This window comes from Rhinopithecus bieti, unplaced genomic scaffold (genome assembly GCF_001698545.2).
Source record: "Rhinopithecus bieti isolate Rb0 unplaced genomic scaffold, ASM169854v2 scaffold_44948, whole genome shotgun sequence".
Taxonomy (NCBI): Eukaryota; Metazoa; Chordata; class Mammalia; order Primates; family Cercopithecidae; genus Rhinopithecus; species Rhinopithecus bieti.
Window position 1 is genome coordinate 762,437 of NW_016818762.1, and position 14,263 is coordinate 776,699.

Consider the following 14,263-nt stretch of genomic DNA (forward strand, 5'->3'; position numbering starts at 1 on the left):
TCGGCATTGTTGAAAAATAGAAAGTTAAAGTCTCTAGGATGCTACATTTTCAAAATCATACCCCAAATCCAAAACAACACCCCAAACTCATATCCTATTTCCTTTACAAACTCTCTTTTATTATTACTTTATTTCCTCTCTGGGGCAATTTTCAATTTCCAATTTTTCAAATGGAAGTGACAGAAACAATTATCGTTAAGAAACAATAATGGTTAAAAGAGGAAGACTATGGAAACATAAAAGAAGAACAGGCATATATTTACAGGCACCTCTAAGTAGAACAAGAGAGCAAGAACAGACACCAAGCAATCTATCTCAGGTTTCAGAACAGTCTGACAGTAAGTTTCTTCAATCAGAAGAAAGGCAGAACCCAAAATACATAACAGAACTACCAGCAATTATAACATACTGCCCAGATGCTTTCTTTGAAGTTAAGCAGACCATATCTATCTTATAGTATTTGTTAAAAAAACAGTTATCTTAATTAAGTCTTCGAAGAGCACCCTACCATTTAAAGGCAATGTCACTTACTGGGGCATCTCTCCTCCTCCTCCGTCGGCTGCTCCTTCTCTGGCTTGGGTGGGCCTTTGATTTTGTACACCAAGGCACGGAGTTTTCCTGTCCAGGAGGTGTCCTCCTCCTCCTCTTCCTCTTCTTCCAAAGGAACCCCTTCCAAGCCACAGAACAGGGTGAAAATCCAAAGCAGTACATGAAACAATCATGGCATCAGAAAGAACATTTTAAAAACTGCTTCCATCCTTCTGGAACATTCTAAAGATACCACAGGCAACCTCTCATAAATATTTACCTATCTTATAGCTTTTGGAAAAAAAATGATTGATTTCCTGTCTATCAGAATATCAAGTAAGTTTAATCCTAAAACAGGTGTTTTGAATCTGTACCCCTAAAACCTCCAGAACAGTGTATGGGGGATTACATATACTATAGTGTTGAAACCTCTGGAAGCATGTTTGCGGGACGTGGCCCTAGAGTCTGTAGAAGGAGTTAACATTGAGTTATTTCAAATGAAAAACTTGTCAATTACCCACGTATTATTCAACTTACCCATGTACAAGCAACATGAATGCCGAGAGCCACTTAAAACCAGTAGGTACGTATCCAAGTAGAGATTGCTGGCTGAGAAGCCTTGAGGGCAGAAGTTATTAAACACCACCCCCCTACACCTAATAGCTAAAAAGCAAAGGGATCAGAATCTTGTTTGATCTGGAAGCTGAGAGTTCCAACTAACTTTACGTAAATTAGGTGAGGTTTATATAAGGATCAGTTATCTTCCTTCTTTTGCTAGAAACCCTGTTTCCTCTTTATATCTCTGCACAGGCTCTTCTAGGTAGAAGGAATTTTGATCATATATTCTGCCAGGGTTACTTCTTGTATCTTTTCTGATACAAGTAGTTGGGATAGAGTCACGTCTTGAAAGACAGTATTACAATTTTAAATACAAAAATAACTTCCCAACCCACCACCCGCTTTCTAATGAAGGAATCAAAAACGGACTTCTCTTGGACAAAGCCTTTCTCTGGGCGGCTCACCACAGTGAAGGAGAAGGTCCTCATGGAAATCATACAGCTCCTCCCGAATCTCCTCTGGGCAGGGGCAGTTCTCTCCCAGTTGAAAGTTAAGAAGCATGTTGATCTTTGAGGGGGAAGAGAAGAATAGCTAGTCGGTTCTCAATGTTGGCCAAGGGAACTCAGATCCCGCCTCAGACAGACACTTACATTCTTTGCAAATTTATTTTGCTTAGTGATTTTTTTTTTTTTTTTTTTTGGTAAAAGGGGCCAAAATTTAAAAGTAACTTTCACCTTTTTCTGATTCTAAAAGTAACTTATTAATTGCATAACATTTGGAAAATATCTAAATAAGAAAATTTACTGTGATTCCACCACCCCAAGATAACTACTGTTAATATTTTAGCTAATGTCTTCCTGACATTATATATGCATACACACAGAATGGATCACATTCCAGATACACCTTTTAAAAATCAGAGTTTTCCGCTTAATGTTACTTGAACATTTTCTTATTTTCTTAATCTAATTTTTAATAGGTGCATTGTAATTATACGGATGAATAATTTATGTAAAATTAACTGTTATGACATATTTGTTTCTATTATTTGTCCTTACAAATAAAGTTGGTTTGAGTTTCCTTTAAAATAATTTTTGTTCATGTCTCTGATTATTTTCTTAGAATAAACTCCCAGAATCAAAATGACTAGAGCAACAGGTTTGTATATTTTAATAGTTTTTTATATGAATTTACAAATTGCCCTTCAGAAAGCTTACAATAATTTGCATTATTAACAAATTTATACAAGTGTGTATTACTATGTCATCTTCATTATAGTAATGAGAGTTAACATATTTTCAAATATTTTCAACTGAATGGGTGAAAAATGTCATATTCCTGTTGCTGTAATTTATGCTTAATTGGTGAGGTTGAAATTTGTTTTTTCACACATAAAAATTAATTTTATTTTGTATTTTATAAATTTCCCATCCATATTTTCCTCCATTTTCTACTGGGTAATTATCTTAAAAAAATTTGCCCTTGAGTGCTTTGCACACCTCCAGATTTTCACTTTTATATACTTTTATACTCTAAATGTATTGCCCAGTTTTAGTCAGCTTTTAAGTTTGTCTACAAGTTTTATTTTGTCATGTAGGTTTATGTTTTCAGTGCCAATCTATCATTCTTTTCTTTTAGTTTTGTCTCAGGGATTTTTTTTTTTTTTTTTTTCCAAGACAGACTCTCGCTCTGTTGCCCTGGCTGGAATGCAATGGCATGATCTCGGCTCACTGCAACCTCCACTTGCTGGGTTAAAGCGATTCTCCTGCCTCATGGTCCCAAGTAGCTGGGATTACAGGTGCGCACCACCACACCTGGCTAATTTTTTGTATTTTTAGTAGAGATGGGGTTTCACCATGTTGGCCAGGCTGATCTCGAACTCCTGACCTCGTGATCTGCCTGCCTTGGCCTCCCAAAGTGCTGGGATTACAGGTGTGAGTCACTGTACCCGGCCTGACTCAGGGTGTTTAGTAGTTTTTGTGCTATGGACCCCTCTGAGAATCTGGTGAAACCCATGGATTGCTTCTCTGATTAGTATTTTAAATGCACAAAATAAAATACATAGGACTACAAAGAGAAATAATTATACTGACATAGTTATCAAAATTATAAAAATCAAATTTGTGATGTAGTAACATATGTACTTCTTTATTAACTCATGAGAGAAAATGATCTAGTGGCAGGTGTTATATCCACTGTGGTCTTGAGGTAGTAAGGAATGAAAATGATTTTTCTAGACACCGTAACCACTGTAATGTGATATGAAAAAATGTGCAATTTTGGTTGGTGACAAAGTCAGTTACTTGTTTTGCTGCCCATATTAAAATAAGAAAAGAAATGCTATCAGAGATCAATGAAAATAAAGCTGTCATTCATTTTGCACTCAGGTTCCTGGGTCCCCGAATTCTGCCCACAGGGCCACGACCCCAGGTCACTGAACATCTGGAGGGACAAAAGAAATAACCAGAGGTTAACATATTGCTGCCTAAGCCAGGAAAACCCAAACTCCTTCTGTTTAGGATTTCTAGGTTGGGCACATTTACAATCTCTTATTAAATCATGAACCTTCTGTAGCATTGTTAGGAGGAACTCTACTCAAAGCTCTAACTGCAACCCATATTTTGGAAGTAGGTAGAGGTATTGTTTGTAAGAAAAAATATCCACAAAACAGGTGGGAAAAGTCATGTTTGTGGTTTTTCTGTGAGCTAAAATTACGGTAATTATATTAACATACGCTGATTCGTTGTTGATTAAAAATAAGATTTGAAGATCTGGTTTCTGAGTTAGAAAACTAGTTTCTTTACTAATAAAAGATCTTTCTTTTGGCAGAACATTTAGGAAGCAGGGGCTTCCATGCCTGTAGGACATACAACAGAAAGCTGGGTTGAGCTGAATTTTCTGCTGCAGGCCATGCCCTTTAATAACGTCCTCTTGGAAATGAAAGGGCAGCTGGTTATGCTTGGCTAACTTGCCAGCAACCCTTGGACTAATCTCAGTTTTACCTTCTTTTGTACTTAGTTATATCCCCCGATTTTTTCCATCTTCCTGAATACTCTCTGGATATAGGGCTTAAAAATCTATTTTCTCTTCAAAAGTTGTAGAAGGATATCACTGTTTTAAAATTCTAATTTTCAGGCATCCTATTTTCTAAGTGATTTTGCATGACTATTCTCTGAAATTGATCTAAATCCACCATATCCTTTGATGACATTAAATCTTCCTGATATTGGTAACTCTACGGGTAGGTACCTTGTAGAAGTGAATACTCTGGGGGGGATGGCAGGAGGATAGCTGAATCTCATAGTGGTAAGTGCCTCTTCTTTCATTTTTATTCCCAGACCAGCAGTATCAGCATTACCTGAAAACTTGCTAAAAATGCAAATGCTTGGGCCTCAGCCTAGACATGAGGCCCGGGCGTGGTGGCTCACGCCTGTAATCCCAGCACTTTGGGAAGCTGAGGCGGGTGGATCACTTGAGGTCAGGAGTTCGAGACCAGCCTGCCTAACATGGGAAAACCCCCATCTCTACTAAATATACAAAAATTAGCTGGTCATGGTGGCGCATGCCTGTAGTCCCAGCTACTTGGGAGGCTGAGGCGTGAGAATCACTTGAACCTGGGAAGCAGAGGTTGCAGTAAGCTGACACCATGCCACTGTACCCCAGCCTGCATGACAGAGCAAGACTCTGTCTCAAAGAAGAAACCCTAGGGGTGAAACCAAGCAAACTGTGTTTTATTAAGCCTTTTAAATGATTCTGATGCTTGCTCAAGAATCACTGGTCTAATACATTAGTGAAGAATTTCTTGAGTTACAGACTTCTGAAATGAGTCTGAAGAGATTGATCAGAGGATTGTTTAGAATACTAAAGGAGGATACATACTCATCATCCCTTTGCTAGATGTAAAATGAGAAAGTCTTTTGGATTGACTGGAAAAGATTATTTGCACTGTGTCAAACGCACAGGTATGCTGTTCTGTCAGGAATTACTCTTGAAGGCTTTACTAATGTTGTCAAGCTGTTTTTAGACTGGCAGTGGATCTAAATGGCAGCCCAAGAGACAGTAGAAGGTATGGAGACAGAATGGGGAAAGGAAGGGTGTGAGCAAACATTGTCCTTCCCACGAGCCAGAACCATGAGCAGCTACATCCATGAGGACAGTACTGGGTGGGCAACCCCAGGCTTGGCTGGGAGAAAGAGATGCCAGAAAACATGTGTGAACTCCACTCACTGGGTCACTGATGGAAGGTCACAGAGCCTGGGATGAAGCAACTGCAAATATCTCCAACAATAAAACTAATAGTAGCTCACTTAGTACTTACAGAATGCTTACTCTGTGACAGGCATCATGCAAAGCAATCTAAATGAATTATCTCATGGGATCTTTGCAAGAACCCTGGGAGGGAGATGCGAAAATTATCCACATTTTGCAGCTAAAGAAACAGATACAGAGAGGTCATGTGGAAGACCACACAGCGAGCAATGGGGGAGCCAGTCTGGGAACCCACAGTCTGAAGCCAACATGTCTTACCATCACCATGTCATTCTGTCTTCTGCTATTCACAAATACATATGAAAGAGCCGGAATTTGCCCAGTGAAATAGGGAACATTCAGATCTATTGCCAGTCTAAAAGCAGCCTGACAACATTTGTAAAGCCTTCAGAAGTAATTCTTGGGAAAACAGCCCACTTGTGCATTTTGTGTGATGCAAATAATTTGTTCCAGTCAATCCAAAGGGCTTTCTCATTTTGCAAAGGGATGATAAGCTTTACCCGCTCATTAGCCAGGCTGGTATCATTCAAGAGAATCTTTTAAAAGCCAAGTTATGTCATTCATTTTTAAGCCAATATAAATATCTGTGTTATAAAATAGGTTAGGAAAGTAATCGGATGGAGTTGTATTTCTGCCACTAACATAAAATGGTGGTAGCTATATTGACAACACTTTATGGACAGGCTGCTTGTTTTATATATATGTATATATATTTACTCTACGATGGGCATCATGCTAAGCAATCTAAACAAATTATCTCATGTGATCCTTGCAAGAACCCTGGGGAGGAGATGCAAAAATTACCTACATTTTGCATCTCCCTCTCAGGATGTATACATATGTATGTATATGTATATACATAATCCAAAGATCTGGTTTCAAAACAAAAACTACTTTCTTCAATGAAAGATTTATCTTTTCTTTTGAACACTTAGGGAGCAGTGGCCAACTCACCCGCAGGGTCTAAGTGAGCTGCTGAGCAGTGGGGAAAATGGAAACTCTTATTCTACCAGATGTGCCTCTCTCATTTAGAAATTTCTCACCAGGATCTTGACTCTTCTTAAAGAAGCCCTTCCTACCGGGGTAAGGCTAACCCCAAGGTGGGTACTGTGAAGAATGAACGCAACAAATCACAAAGATGACTCACTCGCTGAGTCCCCGAGTCCCCTTCTCCAGGCTCCGTGGAGCTGGGGAGGCTTTGTGAGAGAGTCATGCTACTGGCGAGGGGGTTTAGACACATTGGACGAAGAAGACTGTGGGCCAACTCTCGTAAATAGGGGCAGGCTGACCCTGTTCTGTTGGTATCTGATGGACAGGTAGTGACTTCTGGAAGGGTTGGCAGAAATCCTTATGAGTGGTGTATCCTTGCTGAGGAGACAATTGAATCCCAACAGTGGTCTGGTCTTCGAATCAGTAATGGAGGCATTGGAGAGGGTGAAAGGAGAGAGGAAGCCCTGCCGCATGTGCAGTTTAGAAAGGGGTATTTTCCCACCCAAGAGAATTGGCACATATTCCTTAGCTTTCAGGACTAAGCCTGTCTCCTGCTATTGCAGTGGGTCTTTTCATCTTCCATAGCTCTGGAGGCTGCCCCAGACACCACAGAGGTTTCATGTGCCCTGTTCCATAGGTCTCAAGTTCTTGCGTAGGAACTGGATGGAAGCTCAGGACGGGACCCTCACCTGCTCCTGTGGGGGTGAGCGGAACTCCTTGGTCTTCCGGGCAGTCAGGGCCGCCGACATGTTCAGGGCCTGCATGAGCTCATTGTAGCGGAACTTCTGATTTGCCTGCAGCTTGGAGACATAAATGTCACCAAATGCCACAATGGCCTCCACTCGGTGCTGCAGCTCACAGTCGCAGAGATAGCTGAGGAGCTCACACATCTGCAGTGAAAGTATTATATATTTAACACTTTGTGTACATTGGTGAGGCTGCTGGCATCTCCATTTTACAGACAGTAGCACTGAGACTTAGACAATTAAAGTAAATTGCCACACAGTGGTCATAGAGCTGTTACTCAAATTTTCACCATTAAGGTGAAGGCAGTAACAGAAAGCAGCTCACTAAAGACAGAGGAAATCTGCCTGTGGAGAGAAAGAATGGTATTTCTAAGCAAATATTTTCCCAGGAAGCTCAGTAGAAAAACCAGCTCCAGATCATGCATGTGAGTGCTACCTCCCTTTCTGAAATTTTCCAGTCCTGGAGGATGGAAAGTAGAGATGCTTGTCCTTCTCTCCATCTTCCACTGTTTTCTGCACTACTTTTCTGGGATGAGTTGTTTTGGATTGTTATTATTACCAAGCTTATCACTGTTAGAACTTATTCAACAAGCACCATAATCATCAAGCACTCTTGGCCAGTCCCTATGCCGAGCACTTGACATACCTCATCTCCTTTAACCCTCAGTGTGTTCCTGATATTTTTATCAAAGCAGAAGATCTATTAACCTGCCTCCACTTAACCACCTGCAGCTTACCTGCAGCTTGACGGACTCGGGTAATCGAGTCTGCAACAAGCCTTTGACGGGAGCCTCCTTGCTGGCCTTCTCCCCAGCCTCCACAGCCTTCTCCTCCACCTGGGTCACTTCCTCCTTTTCTGCTCCCTCCTCTGTCTCCGCACTATGCTCCCCAAACACAGAGGGATCAATCAGGAGGAGGATCTGCCGAACATCGTCGTCATCAAACACGCCCATGACCAGCAGGGTTCCAATGAGTTTCAGCACAGGCACAAACTGGAACTCCACAGACCCCCCTACGGGGTCTCGGATGTGGGCCCCGCTGCACTGCACTGCCTCTGTCAGCATACTCAGAGCCTTCGTCCTGAGACTCTCCAAGGGAATCTCAGGGCTCTGTTTTTGGTGCTCCTCACCAGTCATGACAAAGCAAGGGGTGGAGAACCTGAACCCGGGCTTGAGACATGTTCTCAGGCCCACCCCAGGCAGTCCATGCCTCTTGGACTCGTCCGGGAAGAGGCGGATATTCCTGGTGGTGCTGGTAATGGGGATGATGTACTCGTTCTTCATCATCAGCTTCCTCTCCTTGGCGTTGGCCAGGTGGATGCTGATGAGCAGGTCATAGAAGCCAGCTCGAAGGAGGCCGGGGAGGTACTTGTTGTCAATGGCATAGAAGAGCTGGGAGAGGTCCACGTGGCTGCACAGGGCGTAGGCCACGCGGCTGTTTCCCAGGGCGCACACCGCGCTGTAGAGCCTCAGCGTGTGGTAATGGAACCTCATCAGGTCCTCCTGCTCACAGAGCTCCAGGATATCCACACATCTGAGGACAGGACGAGCAATCAGCCACACCAAGGGGAGAAGAACCCACCCGAATCCAGCGATTTCACCCAGCCCAACGGAGGCAGAGTGGGTGGAAGGATGGAGGGGTCTCTGCCACAGTTTCTCTTATGGCTTATCATGCCTCTCTCAGCTCTGGTCCATATTCCAGTTCCTAGTACTCCACCATATTTAACTACAAGACTCTCAAAAGCCTGCAAGATGCTGGTTTACCAACTATGAAAGTCCTCATTATTGGGAAAAAATCCAAAATTCCCAAACAAAACATTCACATAGATGAGAGCGATGACTTGGTCATCTTACTTGTAGGATCAAGCAGATCTTGCATTTCCCTGTGTAAAATCTCCTCAGAAAATGTAGATTATGCTTTCAGTCAGTCTACCGTCTACATCAGGGGTTCCCAGTCCAGGAGCCATGGACCGGGACCAGCAATAGATTCTCACAGGAGCGTAAACCCTATTGTGAACCGTGCATGTGAAGGATCTAGGCTGCACGCTCCTTATAAGAATCTAACGCCTGATGGTCTGAGGTGGAACAGTTTCATCCTGAAACCATCCCCACTACCCGCTCCCCCAGTCTCATACACCACTGTCTATGGAGAAACTATCTTCCATGAAACCAGTCCCTGGTGCCAAAAAGGCTGGGGACCACTGATCTGGATCATTTGTATATCCAGTCTATCACTATCCATGGGGTGTTCCTCCAACAACCGGAAAACAATCACACCTGCACTCTTGTCCCGAGAGGAAACACCTTCCAACCTAAAACCAGTTAACATAATCCAGCTGGCTTTCTCCTTGATTTAGAGCTTCCTTGTTTGTGTGGGTCCAAGGCCTGGGCTCTAATCTCTGCTTAGATTTTCCATTTAGTCTGATGCCTCATCATGGATTTGAAGACCCTGCAGAATTGACTGACTTGGCTGGGCTCCTGGTCTTTTCTGCCCCTTTCCTGCCGTGGCCTGCCCTGCTGCCCATGACCCAGTGGGACATCTAAATGGGACCTATGCAGGTGTCAAATACCTCCACCCTTTCCCATTATGCTGCTTTTTTATTCAAAGAGGTCAAGGAACAGCAATAACTATAACATGTATTCCTTACTACGTACAGAAACTGTACCAGATTATACCTATACCATCTCATTTTTTTCCTCCCAGAAACCCTTTGGGCGGGCACTTCTCTCACTGTGTAGATGAAGAGAGCAACGTTCAGAGCCCACAAGTAATGTACCCAAGGCCACACAGCCAGAAAGCAGAAAGAGAGAGCAAGGGGATTGAACCCCAGCCATAATTAACAGCACCTCTTAGCAAGGGGGGACCAGGAACCTGATTCCTGATTCTCTAAGTCAAGCTAGGATGCCTCGTTCTTCTCCTTCCTGTCATAAATGATGCATATTTCAATGTAAACTGGTTTTTAATTAGAGGCATGGCACTGTTCCTTGATCCCAGGCACTAGGAGCTGCAACAAAGGTCCTGTGGCAGCACCTCGTAATATGTTTCCTGCTGTTTCTGAGTAATGAAAGTGGGAAGGAACAGAAACTGAGGCACTGGGGAAATCAAATCATATTGGGACTAAGCAGGATCCAATACAGATGCTCCTGGTTCCCTTCTGGGCTTGCCTGGCTCTGCCTCACCTGCCCCCAGGCCTGCCCCTTCCTTCGCGGGCCCCTCTGGTACCTGTTCTCCTCGGGGATGTGGAGCGCCATCATCTGCAGGGGTTCCAGGCACTGCACCACCCAGCCGTGGCGCTCGCTCACGCGCTCGCTCTCCACCTTCAGGAAGCTGTTGGGTACGCGGCTCCAGAGCACGGGCTGGATGGTTTGGACGTCCAGCCGCGGTGGACACTGTGGGACCGGGTTCTTCTCTTCACTCTTGAATATGGCCGCCGACAGGGGCATTGTGTTCTGGGGCACGTGGGAAAGGCATTGGAAAAGAAACACAATTACTGGATGACGCACCCAGACGTTTTAACCACGATGGTCAGTATAAATTAAAGAGGGACAGATGTATCCAGGGACCTCTAAGGGCTTTACCAACATTAATTAGCACTTCAAATAATGGGTTAGATGAGCATTAATTGATTCTTTCAGCACCCAAAAGAGGCGGGCAAAGGGGAAGATAAGAATGCATATTCTATCATCTGAATTCCACAGGAAAGGGCAGGGCCTGGGGGTTGGGGGCTTATGGGAAGTGAGCGGGCTTCTCCTGTCTTCTGAGGCCTGGGATTTTCCCCCAATGCTTAGTTCTGCTTTCTCTTGTCATGGCCATTAGATGAGAGGACAATAAATACCTTCAGCTTTCCAAGTTCAAACTGAAACAAGGAAGTACTTGTAGGCTGCAGGAAGACTGCTGGGAACACTTTGGTGTTGGGCTCCACCTGGAAATCAAAACAAATCGAAAGCTTTGGCCGGAGCTGGGCAAATATCACAGCCGGCTCAGCCATTGGGTGTTTTGGTCAACAATCTCATGCCAGTGATGGCTAGCTGTCTGGTCATTCTCCACTGCTCAGAAATTCACGGAGACCGGGTGTCAGCCAGCAGAGATTGTCACAATTCCACACCTTAAACACTCGCTCTACTTGGGGCTGAATAATCCCAGGTCCTTTCACTTTTTCTCTCAGATACCTGTAGCCAGTGGCTTCCTCCAGTGCACAGCAGGATAGGTAGGTGTGAAGCTAACTCCCACCAAAGGCACACCCGTTGTTGGTCACTGAACAATGTGATGTGCCTGCACTTCACTGAGCCCAGAGACGCGTGGCACATGGGCAGAAGCATCATTCTCCACACCTGCCCACAGGAGATGATCACTGGGATAGGGTGGTGACACAGGCAATCGACATCAGTCAAGCAAGCCCAGGGAGATTCCATGGCAGGGTTTCCCAGCCTTGGCACTGCCAACATTTCAGGCCAGGTAGCTCTTTGGGGCGGGAGCCATCCCGTGCACTGTAGGATGCTGGGCGGCATCCCTGCCGTCTGCCCACTGCCCATCAGCAGCACTCTCTGCCCCACCACTGTCATGACAACCAACAAGGTTCCCAACATTGCCAAATGTTCTGTGAAGGGCAAAAGCACCCCCGATTGAGAAACACTGCTCTACAGGCAAAGACTGTGAGGTCCCTCGCTGGAATAACAAAAGGACACTGTCTCCCTCCCAAATCTCTCACTCTCCCGGGGTTCCTCTGAACTCATCTCCACCCTCTCCACCCCATTCTCACTCTTCAGCATTCCAGTTCTTATGTTGAAGGGTCTGGGATGCACTGATTGTGCCCCAGCTGCCACTTAGATGAAGCATTCGATTTATCAATGTACCACACCAGGAGCTCCAGGTATTATTTGCTCCCTTTGATGGAGGAGCCGCCTCTGAATTCTCCAGTACTAAAGTATTTTCAAGGGAGAGTCACTGGAGGACGATGGAAGACTACATAAAGTCTCCTCACACACTGAGACTTTAATTCCACCAGTTGAAACCTTTTAGGTTGAAGAAAACGTAGCTGTTAGAAAATTCTTGCAACTTTCCCCATCTACAAATGAGGGGATGGCAGGTGTGCTGGACATACCCTAAGGTGACCCCAATGAGTCATCATTCCCCTAGAACTTGCGTCTCGCTTTCAGCAAATAGAATGGCAAAGGTGAAGGACCTGTCACTTCCTAGATTATTTTATGTAAAACTTCATCTTGGTGGACTGGAGAGAAAGCTTCTCCAGATGATCTTGGAAATGTGAGCAGCTACACCGGCAAAGGGCTTATGAGAGAGCCACGGAACAAAGGAATTCTTGGGGGTGGAGGGTAGGGAGAGTGGCCCCAGGATGCAGTCAGCATGAAAACAGGACCTCAGCTCTACAAATGCAAGTAACTGAATTCTGCCAACAAGCACATAAGCATGGAACAGGATACTGAGCTCTAGAAAAGAATGCAGCCTGGCTGACACCTTAACTGTATCCTTGTGAGACTCTGGGACTGAGGACCCAGCTACACTGTGGCCAGACTACTGATCCACAGAAATCATGGGATAATAAATGTATGTGATTTTAAGCCACTAAATTTGTAGTAATTTGTAATGTGACAACAGAGAATGAGTACAGTGAGTTTTCTTTTTGTCAAAGCAATTGTCATAGGCTTTCTTTAAATAATGAACTTCCTCAATGCATTTAGACATGAGATTTACAAAACCACACAATTATATGGCTGTGACTTAGAAGATTGCATGATTTAGTGCTATCATTTGTTCATGATGAAACAGGCTGGACTGGTTAAACCCCAGACTTTCACCCAGTACATGGTCCTTCTAGTACACAAAAGTGGTCTCACATTTCAGGTAAAAATATTTGGTTTATACTGGATGTTCCACGGATGATATGAAGAGATAAGTGCCAGTAAAACCAAAATGTTGGAGTAGACTGCTAGTACTGTCTGGCTGTGCCTGAAACAAGCCTTGTAAAGGACATTCAACAGATTATTATGTAGTATCTATTATATACTTGCTTTGTGCCAGACCCTGAGTTCATGGTAATGAGACATGAATAGGAAATTATGATTTGATGTTGTTCTGACTTGAGCTATAAGGCAGGAGTCACCCCTGGGCTGGCTCCCAGATTTCTCAAATGCCCACTATGTGACACCTAGAACAACTTGTAGCCCTCAAGTCACTGCCAACTGAAGGGAGCAGAGCTCCTGTGGCTGAGAAAACTTCATCTGAACCAGCAGGAAGCCCATGTGTCTGTGCAAACAGGGAGAGAGAAATGCATTCATTCGAAGGCTTCCTTAGCTGAACTAAGTCACACCAGTATAGGGAGCCACAGCTTGAAGAGGGAGTTTTATTTTCCGGTCCCTCAGGACAGGTTCCTGAAAACTTCATAAACCGCCCAAACTCCAGGGCTCTCCTCAACCCTCCCTGCAGAAAGTAGGTGTTTTGAGAGCATGTAGGATGCGCTGGGATAGGTTTATTCTCCACCATGCAGAGTGTACTCCCACATGATAAACACAGGAAATTTCTCTTCAATCACTAAAAGAAGAAGAAACACAAGTGTGGGCTCATCAGGGTGTAATGAGGATAAAAATGGGCAATTGGTGGTGTGGTAAGCAGGATTCCAGAAGGCCCTCCGGGACCCCGGTGTTACTCGTGCTATGTGGCGTGGCAAAAGGCATTCTGCTGATGTAATGCAATTGTACTAACCAATTGCCCTCAAGATAGGGAGACCTTGTTGGCCTTTGCAAATTGCACGAGTCTTCTAAAAGCAGGAGTTTTCCTGCTGGAGGAAGAAGGCAAAATCACAGAGAAAAACCGAATGTGTCCTTGTTGGCTTTGAAATGGAGGGGGGCACATGTAAAGGAATGTGGGTATCCACTGGGAGCTGAGAGTGGCCCTGGCTGATAGCCAGCAAGGAAACAGGAGCCTTAGAATCTATGACCTAAGACCCATAACCTCAAAGAACTGCCAATATCTTGAATGAGCTCAGAAGTGGAATCATCTTTGAGCCTCCAGATGAGCCTGGTTCAGGCCCAGGGCACACTTTGTGTTTGGCCTTCTGAGAACCTGAGCACCCAGTCAAGCCTGCAGAACCCCGAAATAATGTGTGTTGTTTGAAGTTGCTAAATTTTGTGGTAACTTCTCAGGCAGCAATAAAAAAA

General features: G+C 44.2%; 1 protein-coding gene across 1 annotated transcript in view; it reads right to left on the reverse strand.

Annotated features, from left to right (window-relative positions):
* RYR3 (ryanodine receptor 3) overlaps window positions 1-14,263 on the reverse strand; it is a 580,605-nt gene that overhangs the window by 208,489 nt on the left and 357,853 nt on the right. The window contains exons 33-38 of the mRNA XM_017857433.1: window positions 10,927-11,013; window positions 10,314-10,540; window positions 7,829-8,624; window positions 7,035-7,235; window positions 1,551-1,653; window positions 532-669 (exon numbers count right to left, since the gene is read on the reverse strand). Of these exons, the coding sequence (XP_017712922.1) occupies window positions 532-669; window positions 1,551-1,653; window positions 7,035-7,235; window positions 7,829-8,624; window positions 10,314-10,540; window positions 10,927-11,013 (1,552 nt within the window). The remainder of the gene's footprint in view (window positions 1-531; window positions 670-1,550; window positions 1,654-7,034; window positions 7,236-7,828; window positions 8,625-10,313; window positions 10,541-10,926; window positions 11,014-14,263) is intronic.